Below are 25386 nucleotides of genomic sequence, written 5' to 3'. Positions count from 1 at the left end.
AATTTCACATTTGACGCGAGAGAGAGGCAAAGGATCCAGGTAAGGTGCTATTGTCCTTATCATCAATACCACTCTCTCAGGCTAATGTTGGGCTCAGCTCTAAAACAAGGAGAGTTTCACAACTTGATGTTGTTCTGAATTGTGTAGAAACCACTGGCTCTTAGGAATAAGACGTGAATCCAAATATATGAACCTGTGCTTCATTATTTTGGGGTGTGCTTTCATAAACAACACCACTAACAGTATTTTGGAACAGGGACAAAAGAGGTCTTTGGGTGTAGAGGACAGGACGTTGATTGAGTTTCACTCATATAAATGTTGAGATTTTACATGAAAAACAATTAGTGCTGAACAAACTTGTAGCACGGGTCAGTGGTTATGTCATCGCACACTGTTGTCTTTGTTAATTTCATTTCATTCAGTTAAACTTAGACTCTCATGCACACACATCAGATCTTAAAGACACACAGCGTAGCAGTGACGAGGTCTCTGTCTCTCTGTGAGTGAGTGAGTGATACCTTCTTTAGCTGGAGTGCTTTGTGGAGACTGTGTGAGAGACAGAGACTGAGAGAGAGTGGAGCCGTCGTCGGAGGTTAGCTCGTGCTCGCCATCTGCAGGGGGTGAGGGAGGACGGGGGGTAGGTGGGGGGGGGGGGGGATTGCAGGATTGAAGTAGTGGGATGACAGCAGGGTGAGTGGGATGAGAGGGGGTGATGAAGGATTTGGGATGATGGGTCAGAAAGGGGTGAGGGAGTGGAGGGTGGGGGTGGGGTTCCAGAGATTAGTGGTAACACACATGTTAGAATCAGGCCATGCACAGCTGCTTTTCCACAAAATTTCCCAAATCCCTGTCTGTTGATTGTCATACCCCCCCCCCCCCCCCCCCCCAATGCACTGTAACATGTAACAAAGTGACTTCCGGCCGTGCGGCTTTGATCCCCTGACCGGCCGGTATATCCTCCTTCAACATGCTAATACACAACCTGCAAAATAAAATAGTTTAATACCTTTTAGGAAGAGATTTTAGAGTAGATGTTACCACTTCTGTTTTCATAATATTGTGGGATTTATGCCAACACAATCACCCAGATGTTATCTTGATGAGTAAGGTCAACTCTGAGTGACATTTTCATCCATAATCGGGCCTAAAAATAAACTCTTTTAATGCCCTTCATTTCCTTTCTCTACTAAGAGAAGGTTTGTTTTGTTTCCCTTTTGTGATCAGTTTCTGAAATCTCAATGGGCACACATTATGGCTTCTGGCTAATGCAGGAACAACTCATTGAGCCCTAGGCTCATTGTATTTCCTACATGATCAAATCAGTTTCACAGCAGCAGCTTTGGATAACTTTTGTAAATGTAGTGATTAGTAGCTTCATTAGTTTTAGAGATGAAATAGTGTAAATGAATGCCGTTCCCTTATCACTTTAACACATTGATTAGCACATTGAGGGTTACACATTCAGTTGGCTGAGATGTTTCAGACATCACAACTCCTTCATGCACAGCATATAGAAGGTGATTACATAACAGCCCGGTCTGTGCAGTCAAAGTGCTCATATGGTGTGTGTATATGACAGGGACAGATAAAAAGTTGAAATTTGAAGAATTCAGTAGATGTTGGTAATTTTTTGAGAGATGTGCTGCATGAGCCTCATCATCATATGAATATTACTAAAGCAGTTATAGTCACTTACAGTAGGTGGTTTTCTACTGACAGCTACAGTATATACACATACTGTACACCATAAGCAAATCAGTCCAATCAGTTATTTCATGTTAAAAATTCACACAATTTGGTTTATTTTGTGAATAAAGGGAATGTACTGGACACTACTAATCACAGGTTAAAGATATCAGTCTGTGTGTGTGTTTGTGTGTCTGTGTGTTTGTGTGGCCCAGGCATGTATCAGGCCTTTCCAGACGGTCTCCAGCTTGCATCCAGATTGGTCACCGGGGATTCATGGGGCTGTGGGGGCAACAGTGTCATAGCAACAGGCTCCGCTCATGTGGTGGGTGAGAAGACCTGCTGTCTGTTCGGTCTGCCATCTTAGTCACACCGGCCCTCTCACTCACACACACACACACACACACACACATTGGCACTTCTTCAGCAATATTTCGTAAGCACATCAACCACTCCATAAACACGTATGGACACATGTGCATGCTGATGCACACACACACACAGACACACACACACGCTGAGCGAGGACTGGTGGACAACCCCCTTCACTATCTGTTCACTATTGATTTGTCCTCTGCCTCTGGACGGCAGTGGGACAGAGGACTAATATGATTAGCATCGACTGGCCTGTGTGAGTCTGTGTCATCTTTAAGGTTAACGCAGATGACGACGTCAATGCAGCCTATGTGGAAACCTCCCCCTGTTCAAATGTACTTATATGTAGATGTGTGTGTGTGTGTGTGTGTGTGTGTGTGTGAAACTCCAGGCAGTATGTTATAATATGGGAATACCCATGGGACTGTTGCTAAGGTGACAGCACTTACAGATCCTGGATTACGTGGATGTTTTCTTTGTCAAGGTTTGAGGAGTGGGACCAGGCACAGATTTGTGAACAAAGAACAAGTTTTTTTTTTTTTTTAGAAAACCTGATTTAGTTAAAGGGATAGTTCACCCAAAATTGAAATTTCACTCATTATCTCCTCCCCCTCATGTGGACTAAGGGCTGGGAGAAGTTTCAGAGTTATTTGTGACTTCTCTGAGTTACAGGGGGTCTCGGCGTAGCAGTGCATGTCCATGTTCTCGAAGCTCCTCTTCCAGTTCGTCAAATTTGGACGAACTGGGAAGAGGACAGACCCTGGTTCGTCCAAATTTGACGAACCGGGAAGAGGAGCTTCGAGAAGCTTCCGCTACAAACAAGCTTGAAATATAGACTTATTTAATTTTTTTCGGAACAATTTCGCATTTCTGGGCTTCAATACAAGGCGGACATTACATACGAGCAGCATGGAGGTATTTGGACGTTTTTTGGTGTGTCTTTTTGTTATGAAGACAGTTGGTATCCATTTGCAACAGTCATATGGACATGCACTGCTACGCCGAGACCCCCTGTAACTCAGAGAAGCCACGGAGGACTCTGAAACTTCTCCCAGCCCTTAGTCCACATGAGGGGGAGTAGATAATGAGTGAAATTTCAATTTTGGGTGAACTATCCCTTTAAAGCTCAGCTTGAAATCTGCTCCAGCTGTTTTAGCGGATTTTGAATGCTTCACAACATCAGATGGTGCTTGTTAACAATGTTAAGGGGCTTCAGTGGGACATTGCTGTTATCTGGCTGTGAGGGATGCTGTGTGTCAGGAGAAGTTGATTTGACTGTTTTAACCTAAATGGTCACAGACATCAACAACAGTCATTTTTGAAAAACAAACTCAACATGAACTATTGGAAATAACTATAATATGTTTTAAAAATACATATATCATTTATAAAAAATACATTACAACACTATAAGATTTCATATATTTTACAATATTGCTGCCAAGAAAACAATGAACTGCAGTGCAACTCCTTTCTGCCAACAGCTATATCAAGGACATACGGACTAATAATATTGACCCTGCTGATGCATCAAGTTGTGCTCTAATCCAAACTGCCCAAACTGAAAGGACACATGTTTGAAGATGGCAAAGATCTGCTGCTCACTCAAATCTAGTGAGACACGCTCTCTGAATGACTCAATCTCATGTTGGCTGCTTTCACATTCTACTGATAGATTGATTATTGATCAGGTTTTTATGAAGCCTGGTGATTATGTTGTAGCAAAATGAACATTCAGACTAGTAGAGCTGTTAGCTGCTGACACCGGACGACACTGGCTTTGAGCACATGTCACTGAGTGTGTGTGTGTGTGTGTGTGTAGTCCATATGTCTCTCAGTGTGACTGGGCTCCTGCAGCATTTGCAGATTGAACATCAATGAGTTCAGTTAATCCACACGCGAGTGTTCATGCACATATGAACCGGTGTGTGTGAGTTTCCATGTGTTTGTTTCCATGTGTGTATTTGTGTGTCTTACCACTGAGGCCCAGTTGCCTCTTCTCCACGTTCTTGCGGTACTCCTCCAGCTCCTTCTCCGACAGCTCACCGAAGGGGTTGGGAGGCAGGGGGGCCATCTGCTCCTCCTCTGTGGGCACGTATGGCTGGGGAGGAGACGGGGAGAGGGGTGAGCATGGGAGCACACACACACACACACACACACACACACACACACACACACACACACACACACACACACAAAGACAGTCTGGAGGCACATGCAAAAAAACAAGGCACACAACCATACACACAAACAGATGAACCCGATGCATAAATGCATGCACACACTAAAACGTCTCTCTCTCTAATGTAGCCTAGATACTCAAACACCGACATATACACACAAAAAATGTATAAAAATAATGTACACACTTGTACCCCCACTGCATCTGAGGGGGGGGGGGGGGGGGGGGCTCTCATTCAGGACAGTAAAACTCTGCTCATATTAAAGTAACACAAGTGTGGACCACATCACAAAGAACACATCTAATCACCAGCTCTACGCTGAGTTTCTCATCCAATTAGTCTGAAAACCCAACATCTTTACAGCAGACTGGAGAAGATGAACAAAGCAAATGCATTACACACAAACTAATGCAATTAACATTACATAAGAGGATCATCACACCCACAAAACAAGTGACACAAATGCAAACAAAACAATGATTTGTGTGTAACGATATGTCCCAGGGCCTGTCTCTGTCTCAACACACCAACACACATCAGCGACTCACATGAGAACAACAGAGGAGTGCAAATTTGTCAAACGTACAAACAACACGTGTCAATCTGAGAACACAACTCTGATAAACACATGCAGTGTTTTCTGTTCTGTGCAGGCAAAAAGGTGTCAAATAAAATCCACAAAATACAAGAGAGTGAAATAAAAAAAAAGACCACTGCAAACAGGAACAATTAGAAAACACTTGTGGATATTTACCAGAACTTTTATCTGCACCTGATCCTTCAAGACAAGACACCAGACGGTCAACATTTAAATGTCTAGATGAGATTTTTGAGTTGACCTTTCCTATCTGTTTGTTATTTTCTCTTTATTCATTAAATAATTCAGTGTGGCTGTCAGCATGATCCATTCTGCATTAGCATAATGTTGACAGTGGTCCCCCTAGTGGTCAAGAGCAGTCATTAAAGTGACATCTGCTGAACAACCGAGGAAGCTGGAAATGACGATGGAACCACACACAGGGGTTTCTGTGAAGCTGGTTATAAGTAATAAATCATTACATACCTGTCAGAAGCAGGAATAAAGGACTTAATACGGTGTAAGAATTTAATATATCATATTAAATATCATTATATTATTATTCTGACCTGAAGTGATGGAATAAAAGTAAAGGGATTGAAGCTGTCATGAAACCTGTTTTTCTTTAATTGATCTACCATTATGTTATTTATTATGTGGTTATGTAATTTTATAAGCCCTCCCTCTATTTATAAAAAGAGCTGTTTTAAAATGAGAGTGGGCATGTGTTGACTCACACAGTAAACACAATTCAACATAAAAATATCTACTATGTGTTATTGTTCACCACTCAATTGTAAAGTCTTTTGTTCCCTACAGGATCCTGTAGGAATGATGACTCAGTTTTCACTCAGTTAGTTAGTTTACCTGTTGACAGGTTATGATTTACCATGGCGAGTTACCCAGGTAATTAGTATGGGACTGAAGACTTTGATAATATCAAATCCTACTGCATGATACAGGCCTCAGATCTCATGTCTCTGTGGCTGTTTATAGGCAACACTTCATCACCTTATTCTACTTCACAAAGTTCAGTCACCCTGAGCAAAACTGCAACATGAGCAGATATCTAATCAGCCAGGATAATACACACTGCGTTACTGCTCAGTAAACTACTGATACTATTCAGTACAGCAGGTGGTTTGACTATGCGTCCGTAAACAGACCTTTTTGGGATATGTGTTATGAAATTTACAAACTAATAAAATACATCAAAACCAAGATAAATATCTGACTGTAGTCTGACAGTTACGTCTGGATCTGTCTGAACTGCATTATGATCAACAGCTATTTTGTGTTTCCTTCAGACTTTTGTCATGGAACCCTGGTTACCAAATAAACCGGAGGTAGCTTCTAGCTGCTGAAGTTCTACTCAGTTTGGATATTCAGTATTTTTCTATTGTACTGTACATATGTGAATCCATACTGAGGGTTCATTCTCACCCGTCGTGGTTCATCAACAGGGATGCCTGCCAGGTGCTGGGAGCGAGGACCTGACGACATCACATCAAACCGGTTCTGCTCTCTGATCTGTAGCAGGAGAAAACACACAACCATGTTATCAGGAGGTGGGAAACACCAACAACCACTCTGAGTGATTAATGATTTAAAACTACGTTTACATGAGAATATTAACCCTTTCAGACTCTCACCGTGATGATGATCAAGCAACTCATGTGCGCTAACCGCTACAACTGTTACATGTCGGGTGTGATGCTGATTGAAAGGGAGGAGTCAGACTCACTTTGTTCCTCTTCAGCAGCACCTCACTGGGGTCTGTGTTGAGAGGGACAAACTGATTGGGGTCCTCGATCCGGATGGGGGTTCCTGTCTCCTCTGCCTTCATCCACTGTAGAAGATGAAAACAGCTGAGATCAAAACTGAGTACTCACGTGCACTTTAAGAATATATAAAAACTGTATCCTCAATATTGCATTTAATCACATTTGTGCTATTATTACAAGTATACACAGTATACACAGGCATCAATCAAGGACATCATTTACCCTCTATGTACTGCTGGATAGTACTAGTACTAGTATCTGTCCTTCAATCTAACTAATATACATATTTAATCTAATATAAACACATGGGTTACAATGAACAGTCACCATTACCAGGGATAAAAAATCTAGGGGGCCGACATGGTGTCAGTACATCACTATAGAGATCCTAAAGGTTTGAATCCCTGTCAAGTGACCAAGCTCAATGTCTCAGAGGTAAATAACATCATTCAGCCTGTAGATGGCGATCTAGTACCACGTTTATAATACTAGGGATAGGGACGCATCCATCCCAGCACTGTACACAGACTGCACATCAACTGGATGACATTTTAGGCCTTGATGTAGCCTACACTTTGAGCTTTACTACATGAATGCAAATTCACATGGTAACGCACAAATAGACACCATGTTTTAAAGGGATAGTTCACCCAAAATTGAAATTTCACTCATTATCTACTCAAGAAGTTTCAGAGTCCTCCGTGGCTTCTCTGAGTTACAGGGGGTCTCGGCGTAGCAGTGCATGTCCATGTAACGGTTGCAAATGGATACCAACTGTCTTCATAACAAAAAGACACACCAAAAAACATCCAGATACCTCCATGCTGCTCGTATGTAATGTCCGTCTTGTATTGAAGCCCCGAAATGCGAAATTGTCCCGAAAAAAAAAGCTTGTTTTTTAGCGGAAGCTTCTCTTCCCGGTTCGTCAAATTTGGACGAACTGGGAAGAGGAGCTTCCGCTACAAAACAAGCTTGAAATATAGACTTATTTCATTTTTTTGGGGATAATTTCGCATTTCGGGGCTTCAATACAAGAGGGACATTACATACGAGCAGCATGGAGGTATTTGGATGTTTTTTGGTGTGTCTTTTTGTTACGAAGACAGTTGGTATCCATTTGCAACCGTCATATGGACATGCACTGCTACGCCGAGACCCCCTGTAACTCAGAGAAGCCACGGAGGACTCTGAAACTTCTCCCAGCCCTTAGTCCACATGAGGGTGAATTGATAATGAGTTAGGGTTAGGGAAATTTCAATTTTGGGTGAACTATCCTTTTAACACTTTCAAAAGAATGTAAACCTGAGTTTCATGTCCTTATGTCAGGAATTGTCTGAAAATCCCAGTAAAAACAGGAATCATGAACATTTGGCGCATTCACACACACACACACACACACACACACACACACACACACACACACACACACACACACACACACACACACACACACACAGCTCACCGTGGTTGTGCGGCTGTTGTAGCGCTCCTCTGCTCCCTCCACGCTGACCTTGGTGTAGCTGTTAGGGGAGTTGAGCCAGCGCGTCTTCTCCCTCTGCTGCCGCTGCTGCAGGAACTTGAAGGGCAGCCGCGTGGCGCTGTCCCCGTCCTCCTCGAACATGAAGGCCGTGACGGTGGCGGGGATCTCCACCTCGCTCTTGTGCCTTGGCTTCTCCCGGATGATGGGATGTCTGTAGGCGTAGCCTGTCCTGTAGCCCTACGGCAGGAAAACAAGATCACACTGACTGTTTGTCAACCTGAAGGAAACAAAACCATCAAAATTCACAGGAAGTTCATTCATTAGTTTATACAGGCTGTATGTTTCTGTTACAACTTCAGTTCATTGCAGCTCATGTGATTTTAAATCCTATTTTTCATGTTCTAGCCGTACAGAAAGGAGTCCTGCTCTGTGGCCGTTCCTTCCTGTGATGCTGGCTGAGCTGCCAGTCTCACGCTCAGTAAATGGAAAAGGAAAGACAGAAAGAGCGCTGTGACCACATGGTTTCTGGCAGCTCCGAGGACTGAGAGTCATTTCCTGCCTGACCCTCTCTCTCTCCTCTTTATCCTCATCATTTCTTCTCTCTTCTCTTCTCCTCGTCTCTGTTGCTGTCCTCTCACATGGTCCCACTTGTTTCTCACACATTTTTCCTCACACTCGATTTGACAGCGGAGTTCCGTTCTCTTTCTTTTTTCTCCTCTCTGTTTTCATTTCAGCTCCACGGTCAAAGTTGACCTTTCCACTTGAATTCATCACCCTTTTTTTATGTTTCTGGAAGCAGTCATCTGAGCTGGTCTACTCTTTTCCTGCAGAATCCTGCTTTACATCCACACATTTCTGCACATTCACGGCAGGAAGCGTGCTGCTGCGTATCTGTGCTCGCTGTCAAAGGAGACACGGCGTCGTTCTCGTCACTGGGTCTGGGTCTGGTACGGAAAACCAGAGCTTATCTGATACAAATGCTATGTTTATGAGGTGTGAGAGGAGAGAGGAGGGGAGGCACAGAGGCAAGCTGTTCAGAGTCTCGGCCGGATGGGAAGCGATGATTCATGGAGAGGGGAGACAGCAAAAGAAGTGAGGGGGAAGAGAGGGAAACAGGGAGAAAGATAGAAAGTGTAGGAAGACAGAGGTGAGAAGAGGAGACAGAAACAGAGACGGCTATCAGAAGCTCAGACAGAAAGAGGAGAAATCCCCCCACACTGAAGCGGTGCAGCTGCTCTCTGTGGTGGTGAGCAAACTAACTTTTAATCTTTCTCTTCTCATCCTTCACCACCTAGTTACAAAGTGTGTCTTTTTAAAAATGAGTCTCTCCATCTGCAGTCTGTTTAAATAACATTTGCCAGTTTAACAAACACCCACTATTTTTGTTTTGATTTCATTTTCTGCAAGTGACTTTTAGATTTCTGTAGGTGGCGCTGTTTTTCTAACTCTGCCCATCCACAATGGAAGCAGACTGAAATGTAAAACTGAGCAGAGGAATGTCTGAAACCAGCCCTATAAAATACCTACAGATTGCATCACTAATAGTTTTTTATCAGTGGTGGACAAATAAATGTCAAGCAACTCTGTGAAACCATGTAGTTAATCACAGTTCTGTCAGTAAGCTACAATGTGCATAGTGAGTGCCCTGATCTTTATATGATTTATTTGCACAATGATAAAACAGCTATGCGTTTATGTAATGTTTTGTCATTGAATGGGCCTGAAGCTGATATACAGTGTACATGTTGTGTTTTTTTCTGTGTGTGTGGTCTCACCAGGTTGTCCAGCATCCTCATCAGAGACTCAAACTCCAGCTCCCCGACCTTCCACTTGTACTGGCCACCCATGTTGACAGCCTGCGCTGTGGCCACGGCGAACACTCGGGATTTGTATTTCTCCTGGTCCAGCACGATCAGGTTGTCTACGCCGCCAGCACAGGAGATGGCGTTCACCTAAACCCACAGAGCAAAGACAGTGGGACAAGCACGTGATGCAGACTGATGGCTTTACAACACAATACACACAAAGGCCTTTTGAATCATCAGACATCTGTGGCATCAGACCATCCATCCAAGATGACAACATGTAGGAGGGAAGTATTATCCTGGCACTAGTAAGACGTCAGTTTGTAAAACCTAAATGAAATACCCCTCAACCTAAAGCTACCACAGCACCATGGAATATATAGTACACGCCATACACAAACATGGTTGGGGGGGATTTATTTATAGAAATTAAGCTGGGGCTTTGCAGGATGGATTAATGTTTTCTTTTGCTTGACCGGGGAGAGTCAATCAGGAGATTTGGTATGCCTGTTACAGCGGGGGACACAACAACATCTCTAAAACCCACCGTATTTACAAGTCAAACACAAAGACACACAAGAATCCAACAGTGAGGCATCAGAGAAATCACTTTCACACTGTGAATGTCCCAACATCTCTCAGCTCATGTGTTTCATTCTGTATCATGTTGAAAAGTCTGTCAACTATCTCTCTGCTGGTAGAAACACTGCATTCAGTATCATTCTCTTCATCTGCAGTGATGCCAAATTTCATTTTTAACTCTATTTCAAGATAACTATTCTAACTCGGTGACACCATGTTGTGTTCAGGTGTAGCTGCAACTGTTGTTTCTTTTTCAAATCTATTGAATACTTCACATGACAACCTGGACTACAGATGACAGCCTGTGTTACTGTCTTATTGGCTAAGACGTTCAAATATTACACACTGAAAATGAATGTGAAATATTAATATTAGCTAATGATAATTGCTGAATAAACAGCCAGCCTCCCCTCTGATCTAGACCTGCTGAAAACCTCTCTAACATTTTTCCCCTTTGAGCTTTTTAACTGACTCAATAAAACAAGGGAAGAGCAACACCCCTCACTAAATGCTGCTTTTGGACCGACGTCAACAACAACACATCAGCCTTTTACTCCCTTCATCAAGCTCCTAATAGCCTGTTTGTAGGACTGTGTTTATCCAACATTGTCCACATGGCAAGAGATTATGACTTATAGGGCATTGTTGAAAAAGTCAGAGTGGGGAAATGTGACAGCGGCTGCAGAGAGATTAGATTTAGAGGACAAGCTGCCGCCCGGCAGTTTGATTCATGTGGACGAGTGAGTGGTGCTGGAATGTGCTGGGTGCCCAAAACAGCAGCAGCTGGGTGTGTAAGTGTGTGAGTGTGTGAGTGTGTGGTGTGTGTGCCTACCTGGATTTCACAGGCGTACTGGGCATTGTAGATGTAGTGAAAGGCCTCTTCAATGGTCTCTCCAAGAGCAACCACGCCATGATTCCTCAGCACCAAAACCTACAACACACACACACACACACACATCATGAAACACTGATAAGAAACTAAGAGGCCTATTTGTTGAACTTGTGTTTGATACAACTGGACACCTTTGTGGCAAGCCTTTTATTTAATAAGTAACCATCAAAACTTTTCTGATTCCTTGTATAAACAAGGGCTGGGCCACTTGATTGCAGCAGCAGAACCTGGCCACGGACCGACCGGTGGAAATTCCCTTCAATTCCTTGAATTTTCTGCTCATCACTGATGATCTCAGAACAAGCCGAGTGCAAGAAGCTCACATGGCCAAGCACATGCAGAGCAGGGGTAAGAATAAGGAGGTGAATAAGGTAACCCAAACACAGCACAGACATTTCAACAGGATGTGCTGGTTTGACTGTCTTGCTACTGTTTCCTGTTCAGAATACACCACACCCTGATAATTAGATCATTTTTCTTTCATAGCTGTGAGGACAAGATGTGGGCGCACCCTTACCTTCATTCATTTTACTTCCAAATATTGACCCGATTGTCCTATAAGTGTTCTGAAAGGTTCACTTCCTTTCATATGTTTTGCCTACACCCTGAGCTTTTTGGATAAAAAAAGATATTGCTATTGTTGATACTTCAACTAACAACCCATCTCATATTAAAGGGATAGAATCATTTTTTTAAAGTGGGGTTGTATGATCTACAAATAGCCCCTAAGTACTTTAATTGCAGTAGAAGACTCTCTGCACTCCTCCCGTTAGCAACGCCAGCCCATAATAGCCCTGCCCAGAGATTTACAACATACAGTGTTGTGAACAGACCCAAAGAAGCGGCCTATTTTCACGGCCTAAAAGAGGTTTTACCTGAAAAAAAATACACAGTTCCATTGTTCGCTATAATATAATTTTTTCCTAACCAAACCAACCGCTAACCAACTCCTCCTAACCAACTGCTGATCGGCGGGCGCTAACCCTGGGCGGAGGGATACGTGAGTTGGTTAGGTCCAAATAAAAACTGTGTTTTTCCTGCACTTTGAAGGGCTGGAAAAAATTATATTATAGCGAACAATGGAACTGTGTATTTTTTTTCAGGTAAAACCTCTTTTAGGCCGTGAAAATAGGCCGTTTCTTTGGGTCTGTTCACAACACTGTATGTTGTAAATCTCTGGGCAGGGCTATTATGGGCTGGCGTTGCTAACGGGAGGAGTGCAGAGAGTCTTCTACTGCAATTAAAGTACTTAGGGGCTATTTGTAGATCATACAACCCCACTTTAAAAAAAAAATGATACTATCCCTTTAAAGAAGTCACCATGCCGACCCAAGAAATATCCAAGTACGTAACTCCTTGTTTTTACACTTTGGCTTTTGTATAAATGGACTTCTGAGGTTTTTTACAGGCACTAAGGTGCAGATTGTTGCCGTTTCCTCCTGTGTACACTATGCACAGATAAAGCTGTAGCTTCATATTGAGCATCCAGCTATTACAATTGTATCAAACATTGTATCTAGCGTTTGACAAGAAAGAATGTTGGACTGTTCCTTTAAGAATGATGAGCAGGAACACCTCGCTCGGCACTTTCTTACCTTTGCTGTTGGTCCCAGGGCTTTCTGCAGCTCTCGGCGCTCCTCCTGGTCGTCCAGGCTGCCCTGGTAGTTGTAGTAGGCGATGTCCCCCAGGATCAGCGCCTCCTGGGAAATGGGCAGGATGCCACACTTCATAGATGACACCTAGAAGTACCAGAGAGGTGAGACGTGAGAGATAAGAAATGTATTCCAACCGTTTCATTCATTCATGCTGAGTCTGCAGCTGACATTTCTCTCGGTTGTTTCTTTGAAAGCTGCACTTCTCTGATGATGCAGAGACAAGCCTCTTTGTTGTCATAAGGAATTTTATTGAAACACTTCCCATGACAGTGTCTATTTATGGATGAGTATTCCCTTTCAGTAGTGATGTCAAAGTCTATTTCGGTGATATAATGGCACCAATCAAATTTCAACACCTCCCTGAAAGAGCTCATCTCAAAATGCAATATCTGACATGAGGATCAGCAATCAAAAAAGGAGCCTCAGCTTCATCAGGGTGGTGACTGTTCACAGCTCTGAGCCCTGCTGCCTTGTGTGAGCTGAACTTACAGCAGCCGTGGCAGGAGTGTGCACATGTATGATGCAGCGTATGTCTGGACGCATGGAGTAGATGGCAGCGTGGGGGCTGAACCCCGCGGGGTCGATCCTCAGGTTGGTGGAGCCCTGCTCGATCACATCCCCGAGGATGTTGACCTTCACCTGGGGAAACCAAGAGAGGAGACTGAAGTCAGTGGACGCTTCAAGGATTTCTGATTTGGATCTGGGGCTGTTTTTTTTTCCTCTAACCTCTTTTTTTTCTAAAATGCTGCAAAGACACTCAAACAAAAGCTGTTGAAGCTTGTTGAAAGTTTGACAGCAGCATCATTCAGACAGCTCTCCTGAGAGCTAAAACTAACCATGCCTGGATCAGTGTAATTAAATATACCCAGGCATTAAAGCCCATCCAGAGACTGACACATAACCACATCCACATCCTTAAAGACACACACAGATAATACAGTAACCCTCCAACGTCACCTAGGAAGACATTATTATAACTCAAAACCAATGCACGTGATGATGGAAATCACATTATCAATGATTCCTTCTCTCTGTCCACCCCTCTGCAGGAAATGAATTGGAACATTACCAGGAAACATAATGTAGTCATAGAGTGGACATCATGTCCTTTACTACGCCAACTTCATTACCAGCCAGTTAGGAGTTATTAGATTACATGACAGGAGGGAAGAGCCACAGAGGGAAACAGAGCTAGAGAGCTGGATGAGAAGAAAGAGACAGTTAACTGGACAGAGAGACCGAGGCAGAAAATCAGAGCGAAGAGCAACAACAAAACCGAGTGCAGATGTCAGGCCGCGCAGTAAAAATCTAATAACAAACAGAAATCCTAGCTTTGCCTCGGACCTTGTACAAAATTGCCATCACTGTAACCACATGTTGTTCTGTGATACAAACCAGAACCTACAAGCTCACATTTCTCTTTCACTATACTGGGTCCAAGTGTGTGCTATCGCAACAGGAAAGGGCATCCATCATGTCGTCTGAGGCTGATAAAATGCACCCGGGTCAGTGGCGCCTGTACTGTGCTGCTGCTGCTGCTGCTGCTGCTGCTGCTGCTGCTGCTGCATTTTTGCTGCGCTTTGCTCCTCGAGACAAACTGACCAACTGTTCCAGGAGAAACTTTTAAAGCAGATTCCAAATAACTGGTGCAGCAAAAACTCATTTAGGTTAAATATAAATAATATACTATAATATATAATAAAATATAATATAAAAAACTGCAATTTAGTGCCTTTCCTCTTAACATCTCTGAATCTCATCAATGTCAGTTAAAAAGGTCCTTTCCTGAAGGGAAGCTAATAGATTTTTATACTTATTGATTTCCCTTTTTTTGTTAATTGTCATTTTATACAGAAACATTTACATATACATGACAAACTTGATTTTAAGTCCAGAATAATGATTAACAAAATTTAAATCACATGGTTACTTACACTCTGCCAATCCTCAGTTTTATTATGGTTAGGATTTAGCATCAGATTTTGTTCTGACCACTTAAAGCAGAAGTAAGCGATCCGGTCGTTTTGGCTAATGCTGCGTTCCAGGCAGGCTTTTGAAACCGTAAATTACAGCTTCAAGTCACAACTTACGACTTTGTAGCGTTTCAGGCAACCCACTCGTGTTTCTCCGACCTGTTTTACCTGTGAAAGTCACTAAAACGGCCACTCGTAACTTCTGACCCGTGAACTCGTACCAGATCGAACTGGTACAACTTCACAGGTCGGAAAAACACGAGTTACGAGTTTCCTTGAACGCACCATAACAGTCCTCGTCCCTACGTCGCCACATTCACGGCGTTCCTTGGCTGCACACACAGCCCTGCATGCCGTTCTCTCTCCTCATTGGATAAAACTGTAGGATACGATAAATGTTTTCTCTTCGGCTCAGAGCAGAGCAGAGTGACTGACAGACCCGTGTTTCGGTCCAAACACTCTATGTAAGTGATTGCTGTCGGAAGATACAACTATTTAAGACTTATATTAACACAAATATATCACTTACTTCTGCTTTAATATTCAAAACAACAGTTTCCTTCCTGAAACACCACAAACGTATTATTTGTTGACACCTCAGAATCAGCAGCACGGGGTAGTTTGCATGTTCTTCCTGGTTCTCCAGCTTCCACGTTCCAAAGATGTGTGCACTACTAGGTTGACTGGTGACTCTAAACAGCCCGTAGGTCTGAATGTGAGTGTGTGTGTGTTGTTGGTGGTGGTGGTGCACCCCGCCCTCACCCGATGTCAGCTGCCTGGGATAACTGGCTCTAACCTCCCATGGACCTCCAAATGAGCACTGAACACAACACGGAACGAGCCAGAGCAAAAATTCTTTCCACAGAGTATTGAAAACAGTGATAAAAAGGGGCGGGGCTCGGCTCACAACTTGTTGATGATCTCTGGGTGAACTCAGGCTGAAAATCCTCAGACATGTCTGGGCCTTTTAACAGATGAATGACTTGTCTATTGATCGTTGGCTCAGCAGAGGGAAGTGAATGGCACCGGCCGAGCGTTACTAACTACCGCCATCTTTGTCACAGCCAGCTGTCAGATGATCGAGCATTGATTGGGTTACATCACATGTCCAGTACAGTGTCGGTTCACCCTGTCACGTCCTTCAAAAACCTGCTGCCCCCCCCCTGCAGCAGCCTGTCTGTCAAACAGCCCTACAGCTGAGGGGCCCGTCTGAGGAACATGCCAAAGGACGTGTCAGGAAGAATCTGAAATGTGGCTCAGATGTCAAGTAAGTGATAAGAATTGTTTAAAAAAAGCCCAGCGTAAATTGGGGAGGCGAGTGGGGCCTGAGGAAGGTCTGTTGGCAGCTGAAACCTGGAACATGAAATCTCTGAATTCCTTCAGGGATAATTCACATCGAACAGCTTGACTTCTGAACTTCTGACACACAGTCAGTCTCTGTCACTCCTCAGATTATTCAGAGCCATAAACTCTGTGAAAGTCTGCAGTGACATCAAATTAAATTGAAACCAAACAAAAGCACAAGCACAGAGATGGATTGAACTCAAACGACCCCACCTTCACCTCAGAGCTCCAACGCAGACGCAGAGAGGGAGAGGCAGATGGAAACTGACCAAAGCTAACTGCACTACAGGCTTTCCTCTGATGCTCAAGCCCCCACCCAGCCGACCCCAGCACAACCTTGAATGCTCTTTATTCTGGATGACTCTTAATCAATCTGTTTGCTTCTCTAAACACTGGCCCCGCCTCAGCCATGTACAGTAACTACAGAGAGCACTCAAACACAACAGGCTGTGGGAAGAGGAAGAGGAAGAGAGAAGCAGGGAAACACAGCACTGACAGACAGACAGACATTAAAACACATTCAGAGAGATGTAAAAGATCTACATGAACTACATTCTCTCAGCAACTGCAGCATAGTGGTCATTACTTACGCCACAACAGAGAAAAGACATGGCCTAGATGCAAAAATGTAAATGCTCAGTTTTAGATAATGTTGCTTTACATGTCTAATGATGACCCTGTATCTGTTTGACATCTGTTGCATAATTTGTACTTTAAGTTTCCGTAAGCAAAGCTTCACTTTGAGCTTTACCCTGGGGCTACAGTGTGTTTGACTATGTTTTAAAGACTAGTGCTGTGCATTTTAGCTTTAACAGCTGAACATAGTCTGTAGTATTTAGACCATCCCCATCGACACAAGGTGCTTCAGTAAGATAGCTAAAAGATTTCAGAGTTCAGTGGTAACAGCATTTTATACTTCATACAGATGTTGAGTGAACCATGTTACAGTGCTTGTGTCTGACATTAAAATAGAGAATAAGAGGCAGCTAACCACTGAAATTATGTTTTTTTATGGTAGTAAACTTGAGAGAAGTTGTTGAACAAATAAATATTAAAAGCTAGAAATGTAGCAATTATGTTTATGTACCCATGATAAAAGCTGTTTGGATTTACAGTATTGCCATAGTTGTTTATGCTTTTTTGCCAGACATTAGGTTTTCTGCTCTTTATTTTCCCTTTTGGGGGGAGTTTTCTGTTTGTATTGTAACTTATGAAAGAAGCTATGTTCCCTATGATAAAAGTTAGGAACACATTTTGTTATCAGGCACCTGTCGAACAGTGAAATCTGTCCACAGTTTAGCTACTGCAGCAGTATCAGACCAACACCTGCAGCACAGGTGTGTATGTACTGTATGTGTGTTTGCACAGGTGCCGAGGACAGAAATGTGACAGATGGAAACCAAGGCAAACGGACCAGAAATGAGAAAAAGACCATATCGGAAATAGGAATATTTGATTAGATATGAATACATGATATAAATTTGAAAAGACTTTCATGTAAACCTTTGTAATACAGCACCAGAGTTACCAGTGGGTGAAAATAAAAATGCTTCAATATCAAATATCAATGAAAAGCATGAAGAACATTCAATTAATACACAGGGAAATGTTGTATTATCTTTAGTGCCATTTCATGTTTTTCATTTTTCCATCTCTGATTTCATGGATCATACCTAAAAACACACATGCTGGCTTGATGAACAGAATAATATTGATGCACTTTGTGCTATTGGAAACGGAGCCGTATATATGTATGTGGCTGGTCAATCATACTTAGCACATGTCTCAGTTTTATGTTGTTACTAACATACACATATTGTTATTTTGTGTATTTCTTATACTATTTATGACATGGTTCTGAAACTGTTCAATCTTGATACATGTAAAAAAAAAACATATTGATTTGATCTTTTCATATTTTTGAATATGACAAATTAGAATAAGCAGAAATTGACATTTGGGTGAAAATTAAATAAAATGACCAAATGAAAGGGGAAAACAAACAAACATATAGAAACTGAGTTTGAAGCAGACAAATCTGGGCTGGCAACAAATAATTAGATATCTACCGGCACGGTATGCTCAGCATTGTGACAACATGTGCACTCTTTGAACCGAAACTAGAGAGACAAACAACCTGAGCCACCCACACTATTTGCTGACTTGTTTCAGGGAAGCAGAAAGCAGAGAGCAGGTACGGTGCAGTCAGACTAATGTCAATACATGTGAAATACCATGTACAGAGACAAAGAGAAAGGGAGAGTTGTTGTATTCTGATGCTTCATGTATCCTGTATTCAATTCAAGGAAGTAAAGTGAAGGAAGTAGATGGCTGATTAAGTAAAGTGGACGAGCATTAGCACTCTCCTCTGAAGGCCAAAACCTTAATACACCGAGTGCTGCTGTTGGCAAACAAGGACACTGACACAGACGGACATTAAAAGCCATTTCATTTGTTTCAACCTTACCAAGCCAAGCAAGAAAATCCATTTCTAAAAGGTCTGTGTGCTTCTTTGTGTTTCAATTCTCAGGTTGGACCAAGATGAAACGAAATTAAAATGTCAGTCTCATTTTTCTTTATTTCCCAATTCTGAATTTCACTTGTTAGAACTTTAACCTAAATGAAATGATGATATTTTTCTATCCAGTCAAGTGAAATTACTTCACTTTATCTGCAAATGTCTTTGTTGTCCTGCCTTAATAAAATTACATTTCTAATGGTAAGTATCACTGGCAGTGGTCCACAGCAGCTGGGTTTTTCTTACCAGGTTTGATGCAGATGCCTCGGCGAATGACAGACCTCTGGGGATGATGAGGATGTGGTCTTGCTCTTTACTGACCCGGCCCTAAGAGATGAAAAGGTCAAATCACGTCTTTCTGTGATGGAATTTCAGATTCAAGCAAAATAGCAACTGATGCAGGTGAGGATCAACAGGAACAATAAACAAATATTAAAACTACCTGTGAATCTTGAATCAATCAACATATCCTCCAACTATGTTTTCATAAATCTCAGCTGTCAACACTCTTTAATCCTTTGATGACTTACTGTGATGTAAGAGTTGGCAAAGTGCGCCCAGCTGAACAGGTCTACCAGTCTGTAGAGGCTGGCAAGTTTACAGCGTGTGAGCTTCTCTCCTTTCACCATGGTGCTGGATTCTACTCCGTACATGTCGTTGATGGGTGTGACCATCCCCAAACCTGGGAAAAGTTAGGAAGAAGGAGCAGAGTACAAATGAGAGGTAAAAACTGATAACACTTAAAAATGTAGTGTTTATATCTATATGAGACTAGTCCTATGTGTTTTTGAGTTGTGTAATTACATTATCCCAGGTGTTGGTTAACCATTCTGTTTCATGGCCTGTAATTCACCTAAGTGATGTATAAGTATGTGTGTGATGCAGAGGAGGAAAACTCAGCTGCTGGTAAAAAAAAAGAGGAAGAAAACGTGTGAATGTTGGTTTTGATTCTGATAACTTATGAACCAAAGTGTAGCAACGGGCTCAACTCCCGTCCCTCCCCCGACATCTCATGTCGAAACACTGACTTTAAAGGGATAGTTCACCCAAAATTCAAATTTCACTCAGTCCTCCGTTCCTTCTCTGAGTTACAGGGGGCTCCGTGCAGCAGTATTTGTCCATATAATGGTTGTGAATGGTGCTCACTTTTCTTCGTCCAAAAAGACACACCAAAGAACATCCAAATACCTCCATAGTGCTCGTCTGTAATGTCCCTCTTGTATTGAAGCCCCGACATGAGAAATTGTTCCGCCGGTCACAGGAAGAGCAGTGAACTGAGACACTGGGAGCTTCCGCTACAAACAAGCTTAAAATATAGACTTATTTAACAATTTCTCATGTCGGGGCTTCAATACAAGAGGGACATTACACATGAGCAGCATGGAGGTATTTGGATGTTTTTTGGTGTGTCTTTTTGGACGAAGAAAAGTGAGCTCCGTTCACAACCATTATATGGACAAATACTGCTGCACGGACCCCCCCGTAACTCCGAGAAGGCACGGAGGACTCTGAAGCTTCTCCCAGCCCTTAGTCCACATGAGGGTGAGTAGATAATGAGTGAAATTTGAATTTATTTATTTTTTTATCCCTTTAACTGTGAAATCTGTGTTTCACCGGTTATAGTCTGACTGATTTCCTGAACAACTGACACTGAAGGAATCCAAACTGGAATCTGAGCTTGTGGTCACGGCGGTGAAGACAACAACTCCCACGATACTATTCATGATGTTATCCAACTCCATCTGTTGTTATTGATTTAATTGAGAGCCCCCATGGGAGCAGAGGTTAGGCTTCATGATGTGTGTTTCAGTTACACTGGGACTCCTCGTAGAATCAGTGATTACCACACAGACCCCTGTGCAACATCTGGATTTGTATCTAATGAAGTACTATATCGGACACATTTGGCTTCATATCAAACAGATTATTAATGAACACACCGAGATGTTGTTAGCAACACTTCATCCTTTGAAAATGTGTTTACTGCCACACCTCGTTAGGCCTGATCAGTGAGTATCTAAAGAAATAGCTGCACTGAACTGCCATATTGCCTCTGACATGTAATTCAGTATTAGCTGTGCATTCCAGCGCTCTGATTGGAAGCAGACTTCACATATGGACTCCTGGACAGGATTCACGGAGGATCAAAACCTAGAGAAAAATGCACGGCTCTTCCGGAGTTCGGGTTTGGGTCGTCTTAGGGTATTTATGCCCTTAAGTGCACCAAGCTCAAGTTTGCACATGGAACTCCTCTCTTTTTTGTTTTTCAGCACAGTTCAAAGTGGCTACACCCTGGGCAAGGGTGGCATGTCCTGCTAAATGTCAGTGTCTGGTCGCCGGGGGTAACGGGCTCTAGCCAGCACTGCGTGTACTCACTGAGGGGGGAGGTGTTGAAGCCCGCCACTGAGCTGGCCATGAAGAAGTCAGCGATCTGTCTGAGCGCAAGCAGGCCGGTGGGGTTGTTTCCCTTCCGCTGCTGCTCCTGGATCAGACTCTCCAACTCTTCTTTGAAGGCCTGAGGGAAAGGACGACAGAGTCAGAGAGTTAAGACAGAGAAAATAACATGACACTGAGACTGACAACGTGTCAGAAACTACAACTACAACCCTTGGATTTCCCACAATGCCCTGGGAAAGCAAAGCAGTTTTGTCAAGACCAAGAAGTGCAGTATATTATCCATTTTATGGTGTTTAAAGAATGTTCTCAAGCCTGAAAACCATCAACATCTGTGTGCCATACATGAAGATCAAGCCTTTGAGAGCTAGGCATTAGTAAACTTTAACTTCAACTCTCTTGAACTCACATGTAAAAGGATGAGAGATGATGGTGAGAGAGATAAGAGTAGGGGGGCTGTTGAGGGCAAGGGATTTGTGGTGACAAGTGGATGACATGAGTATAAAGATGTGGGAACATCCAGAGAGACAGGAGGAGTGGGAGTAAAGAGACGTGTTAATCACAGATTAGACATGTTCCCCGGGTGTCAATCTGAATCGTCCTTAAAGGGCTCCATGAAGCCGGACCACGATAGGCTGTCAGCACAAGAAGCTGAGTCAGGACTGGCTGTCTGACTAGCTCGCAGTCTGCATCATGATTGGCTACTTGAAGTGACTGGGAGAGAGTGTGTGGCTAATCCTCAGGCCCAGACCTCAGTCATCGGCTCAGTCCGCAGACACAATACAATAGCTACATGCTAACATGCTCTTATGCAAGACCAGATGTACACACACAGCTGGATGCATTACATCATATCAAATACTGTGTGATTTATTATTCTCACTTCCTGCAGAGTAAAATGCTCCTCGTCTTGAAGCAGCTCATAAATCAAATGTTCAAATGGAAATCACATGACTTCTCAGTTTACATACAGCATCAAGGACTCTCAGCACGGACCTGTCTAATTGCTGCAACTATGTTGTATTCATAGAGCTCCAGTCCGAGCCGGGCTGCAGCAGCTGCGGTAATACTGTATGGACAGCTCCTGATAATCTTAATAAGGTTGTTAACCTCTCAGGGGGCACACTCACCTTTCTCTACCGGCTAAAGTAATTAAAGCTGGGGTCATACTGAGCCTTTAATTGATAGGAGCAGTGACAGGAAAAGATGCAAGAAAAGACCACAACCTCAGCCCTGAGCCTTTTCTGTTTTCTGCTTTTCATCTTCTCCTTCGGCTAAGACATGAAAGCTGAGGTTTCCTCCTCTGCATCATTCTGTATTCCTACAACATGTCCTTTGACCACACATATGCTCATCTCTGTTTGCAAAGGCAACACAGCATGAAGGAGAAGCGTTATTGCTGTGGTTGTCGCTTGTTTAATATATCTTGTGCTGTGATTCATAATAACGTTAAAAGTCTTTAAAGTCCCATGGTAATAACAAAGACCCGCCAACCCATTACTCATGTGTACTTACTGCCTGCACATGAAATGAAACCTTAGCTGCAAAACAATGACTGATGTCCAGGACTGATCAGCACAGGCTGCTTCAGAGTCTCAGCACATTTAGTTTTCTCTTCTTTTTTTGTGCTAATTTAAGTCTGTATGAATCATCCGACTGAGACTTTCTTTTGCTTCACTCACAGTTGAATGTTGACAATATTTTTTCCTGGACATTTTAATGATGTCTTCACCATCTGGTCCCTCTTTTTTTATCTTTCATCTTTCACTACACTTTAAAGAATCAAATCCTCGTCTTAGCTGAAACCCAGCTTCACTTCATCAAGTTGCCAGAGCTAAAGGGATAGTTCACCCAAAATTCAAATTTCACTCATTATCTACTCACCCTCATGTCAACTAAGAGCTGTGAGAAGTTTCAGAGTCCTCCATTCCTTCTCTGAGTTACGGGAGGGGGGGGGGTTTGTGCAGCAGTATTTGTCCATATAATGGTTGTCAATGGATATCAACTTTCTTCGTCCAAAAAGACACACCAAAAAACATCCAAATACCTCCATACTGCTCGTCTGTAATGTCCCTCTGGTATTGAAGCCCCGACATGAGAAATTGTTCCGCCGGTCAGTGCAAATCACGCGAGATTTGCACTGACACAGGAAGAGCAGTGAACTGAGACACTGGGAGCTTCCGCTATAAACAAGCTTAAAATATAGACTTATTTAATTTTTTTCAGAACAATTTCTCATGTCGGGGCTTCAATACAAGAGGGACATTACACATGAGCAGTATGGAGGTATTTGGATGTTTTTTGGTGTGTCTTTTTGGACGAAGAAAGTTGGTATCCATTGACAACCATTATATGAACAAATACTGCTGCACGGACCCCCCCCGTAACTCAGAGAAGGAACGGAGGACTCTGAAAATTCTCACAGCTCTTAGTCAACATGAGGGTGAGTAGATAATGAGTGAAATTTGAATTTTGGGTGAACTATCCCTTTAACACTTTCTAACAGGCTGGGTGCTTCAACTTCCTGGTGGGAATCTAAAATAGGCCATGACACGGTTTCCATGTGATGACACTAACAGGGCAACATTGAATATTCATGCCTTTACTTCATGCCAGAGCTGTGTCTCTGCACACAGGCATCTGACACTTAACTTCCCCTCGTCTCTGCCCCCCACGTCCCCTGAGTCATCCCATGGGACACTGTTTCACAAATGGAGTTGAGTCCTTTGGTTTTATGCCCATGTGGGGGGGGGGTGTTCAAACTGGAGCAACCCCAACCACTAACCCCCCGCCCCTCTCTCCCCCCACCCTCCGTGTCAGGACACATACAGCCCCCGGTGTAGCGCTGGTTCTGAACACCAGCCAGACATTCCTACACCGCTAACGGCGAGGTTGCTCTGGCAACTGGTCTGTTGCGGATGTCTGATGGTGGTGGGTCAGGGTTTTTTTGTTGTTTTTCATTTGTTGGTGCTGTTGTTGTGGATGTTTGTGCCTCAGAGACTGTTGGGTCATCACACACACACAGACACAGTGGAACGGAGGCGGGGCCCAGGAGGATTCTGTGGGACTCTACCAGGTCAGGATTTCCCTGAGCCTGACATGGTCAGCTGGCCTGACGCTGGTTTCTGTCACCAAATGACAACCGACATGAACAAGGTCCCATCAGGTCTCAACCTATTTCTTTTCCCCCTCGAGGTCAGAGTTACTACATGCAACACTGACATATTTGCGTAAATAAAGCAACCTTGTTAGCTATTAGTTGCCTATTTACACAACCAGTGGACACAAAACATCATTAGCATTAATTTGAAGTCAACCAATATTTACTCTCTAGCTTGATTATCTTTTGGTTTTCACTTACAGCTGAGGGCTGTATCTGCAGTCAGACACTTCACTGTGTCACCAGTACCGGCATTTGGTGCTGGGTAGCTGGGTTATTCTAGCTTTTTCACTAACAACAGCAACAATGCTATGAAAGCAGTAAGAGTTAAAGGGGTAGTATTTTTTTTAAGTGAGGTTGTATGATCTACAAATAGCCCCTAAGTACTTTAATTGCAGTAGAAGACTCTCTGCACTCCTCCCGTTAGCAACGCCAGCCCATAATAGCCCTGCCCAGAGATTTACAACATACAGTGTTGTGAACAGACCCAAAGAAACGGCCTATTTTCACGGCCTAAAAGAGGTTTTACCTGAAAAAAAACCACAGTTCCATTGTTCACTATAATATAATTTTTTCCAGACCCTCAAAGTGCAGGAAAAACACAGTTTTTATTTGGACCTAACCAACTCACGTATCCCTCCGCCCAGAGTTAGCGCCCAACGATCAGCAGTTGGTTAGCTGCAAATAAAAACTGTGTTTTTCCTGCACTTTGAAGGAAACTAGAAAAAATTATATTATAGCGAACAATGGAACTGTGTTTTTTTTTTCAGGTAAAACCTCTTTTAGGCCGTGAAAATAGGCTGTTTCTTTGGGTCTGTTCACAACAATGTATGTTGTAAATCTCTGGGCAGGGCTATTATGGGCTGGCGTTGCTAACGGGAGGAGTGCAGAGAGTCTTCTACTACAATTAAAGTACTTAGGGGCTATTTGTAGATCATACAACCCCACTTTAAAAAAAATGCTACTATCCCTTTAACG

At 43.0% G+C, this 25386-nt stretch overlaps 1 protein-coding gene across 16 annotated transcripts in view; it reads right to left on the bottom strand.

Moving 5' to 3' along the window:
* Nucleotides 1–25386, bottom strand: part of add3a (adducin 3 (gamma) a) — a 108555-nt gene that overhangs the window by 4763 nt on the left and 78406 nt on the right. For 5 of the 16 annotated variants that reach the window (XM_085803250.1, XM_085803186.1, XM_085803107.1 and 2 more), the window contains 13 exons: nt 21231–21369; nt 19385–19536; nt 19101–19181; nt 13509–13658; nt 12960–13103; nt 11305–11403; nt 9861–10037; nt 8068–8322; nt 6566–6670; nt 6265–6351; nt 4999–5022; nt 4039–4162; nt 519–611 (listed from right to left, as the gene is read on the bottom strand). In XM_085803250.1, coding sequence (XP_085659376.1) covers nt 519–611; nt 4039–4162; nt 4999–5022; nt 6265–6351; nt 6566–6670; nt 8068–8322; nt 9861–10037; nt 11305–11403; nt 12960–13103; nt 13509–13658; nt 19101–19181; nt 19385–19536; nt 21231–21369 — 1630 coding nt within the window. The remainder of the gene's footprint in view (nt 1–518; nt 612–4038; nt 4163–4998; nt 5023–6264; nt 6352–6565; nt 6671–8067; nt 8323–9860; nt 10038–11304; nt 11404–12959; nt 13104–13508; nt 13659–19100; nt 19182–19384; nt 19537–21230; nt 21370–25386) is intronic. The other 11 variants (XM_085803540.1, XM_085803458.1, XM_085803388.1 and 8 more) reach the window with 3 other exon arrangements.

Source organism: Trachurus japonicus, chromosome 1 (genome assembly GCF_045865225.1).
Source record: "Trachurus japonicus isolate A0001 chromosome 1, Traja_1.0".
Lineage (NCBI taxonomy): Eukaryota > Metazoa > Chordata > Actinopteri > Carangiformes > Carangidae > Trachurus > Trachurus japonicus.
Note: the sequence above shows the minus strand (reverse complement) of the source record. Positions and strands in the feature narration are given on the sequence as shown.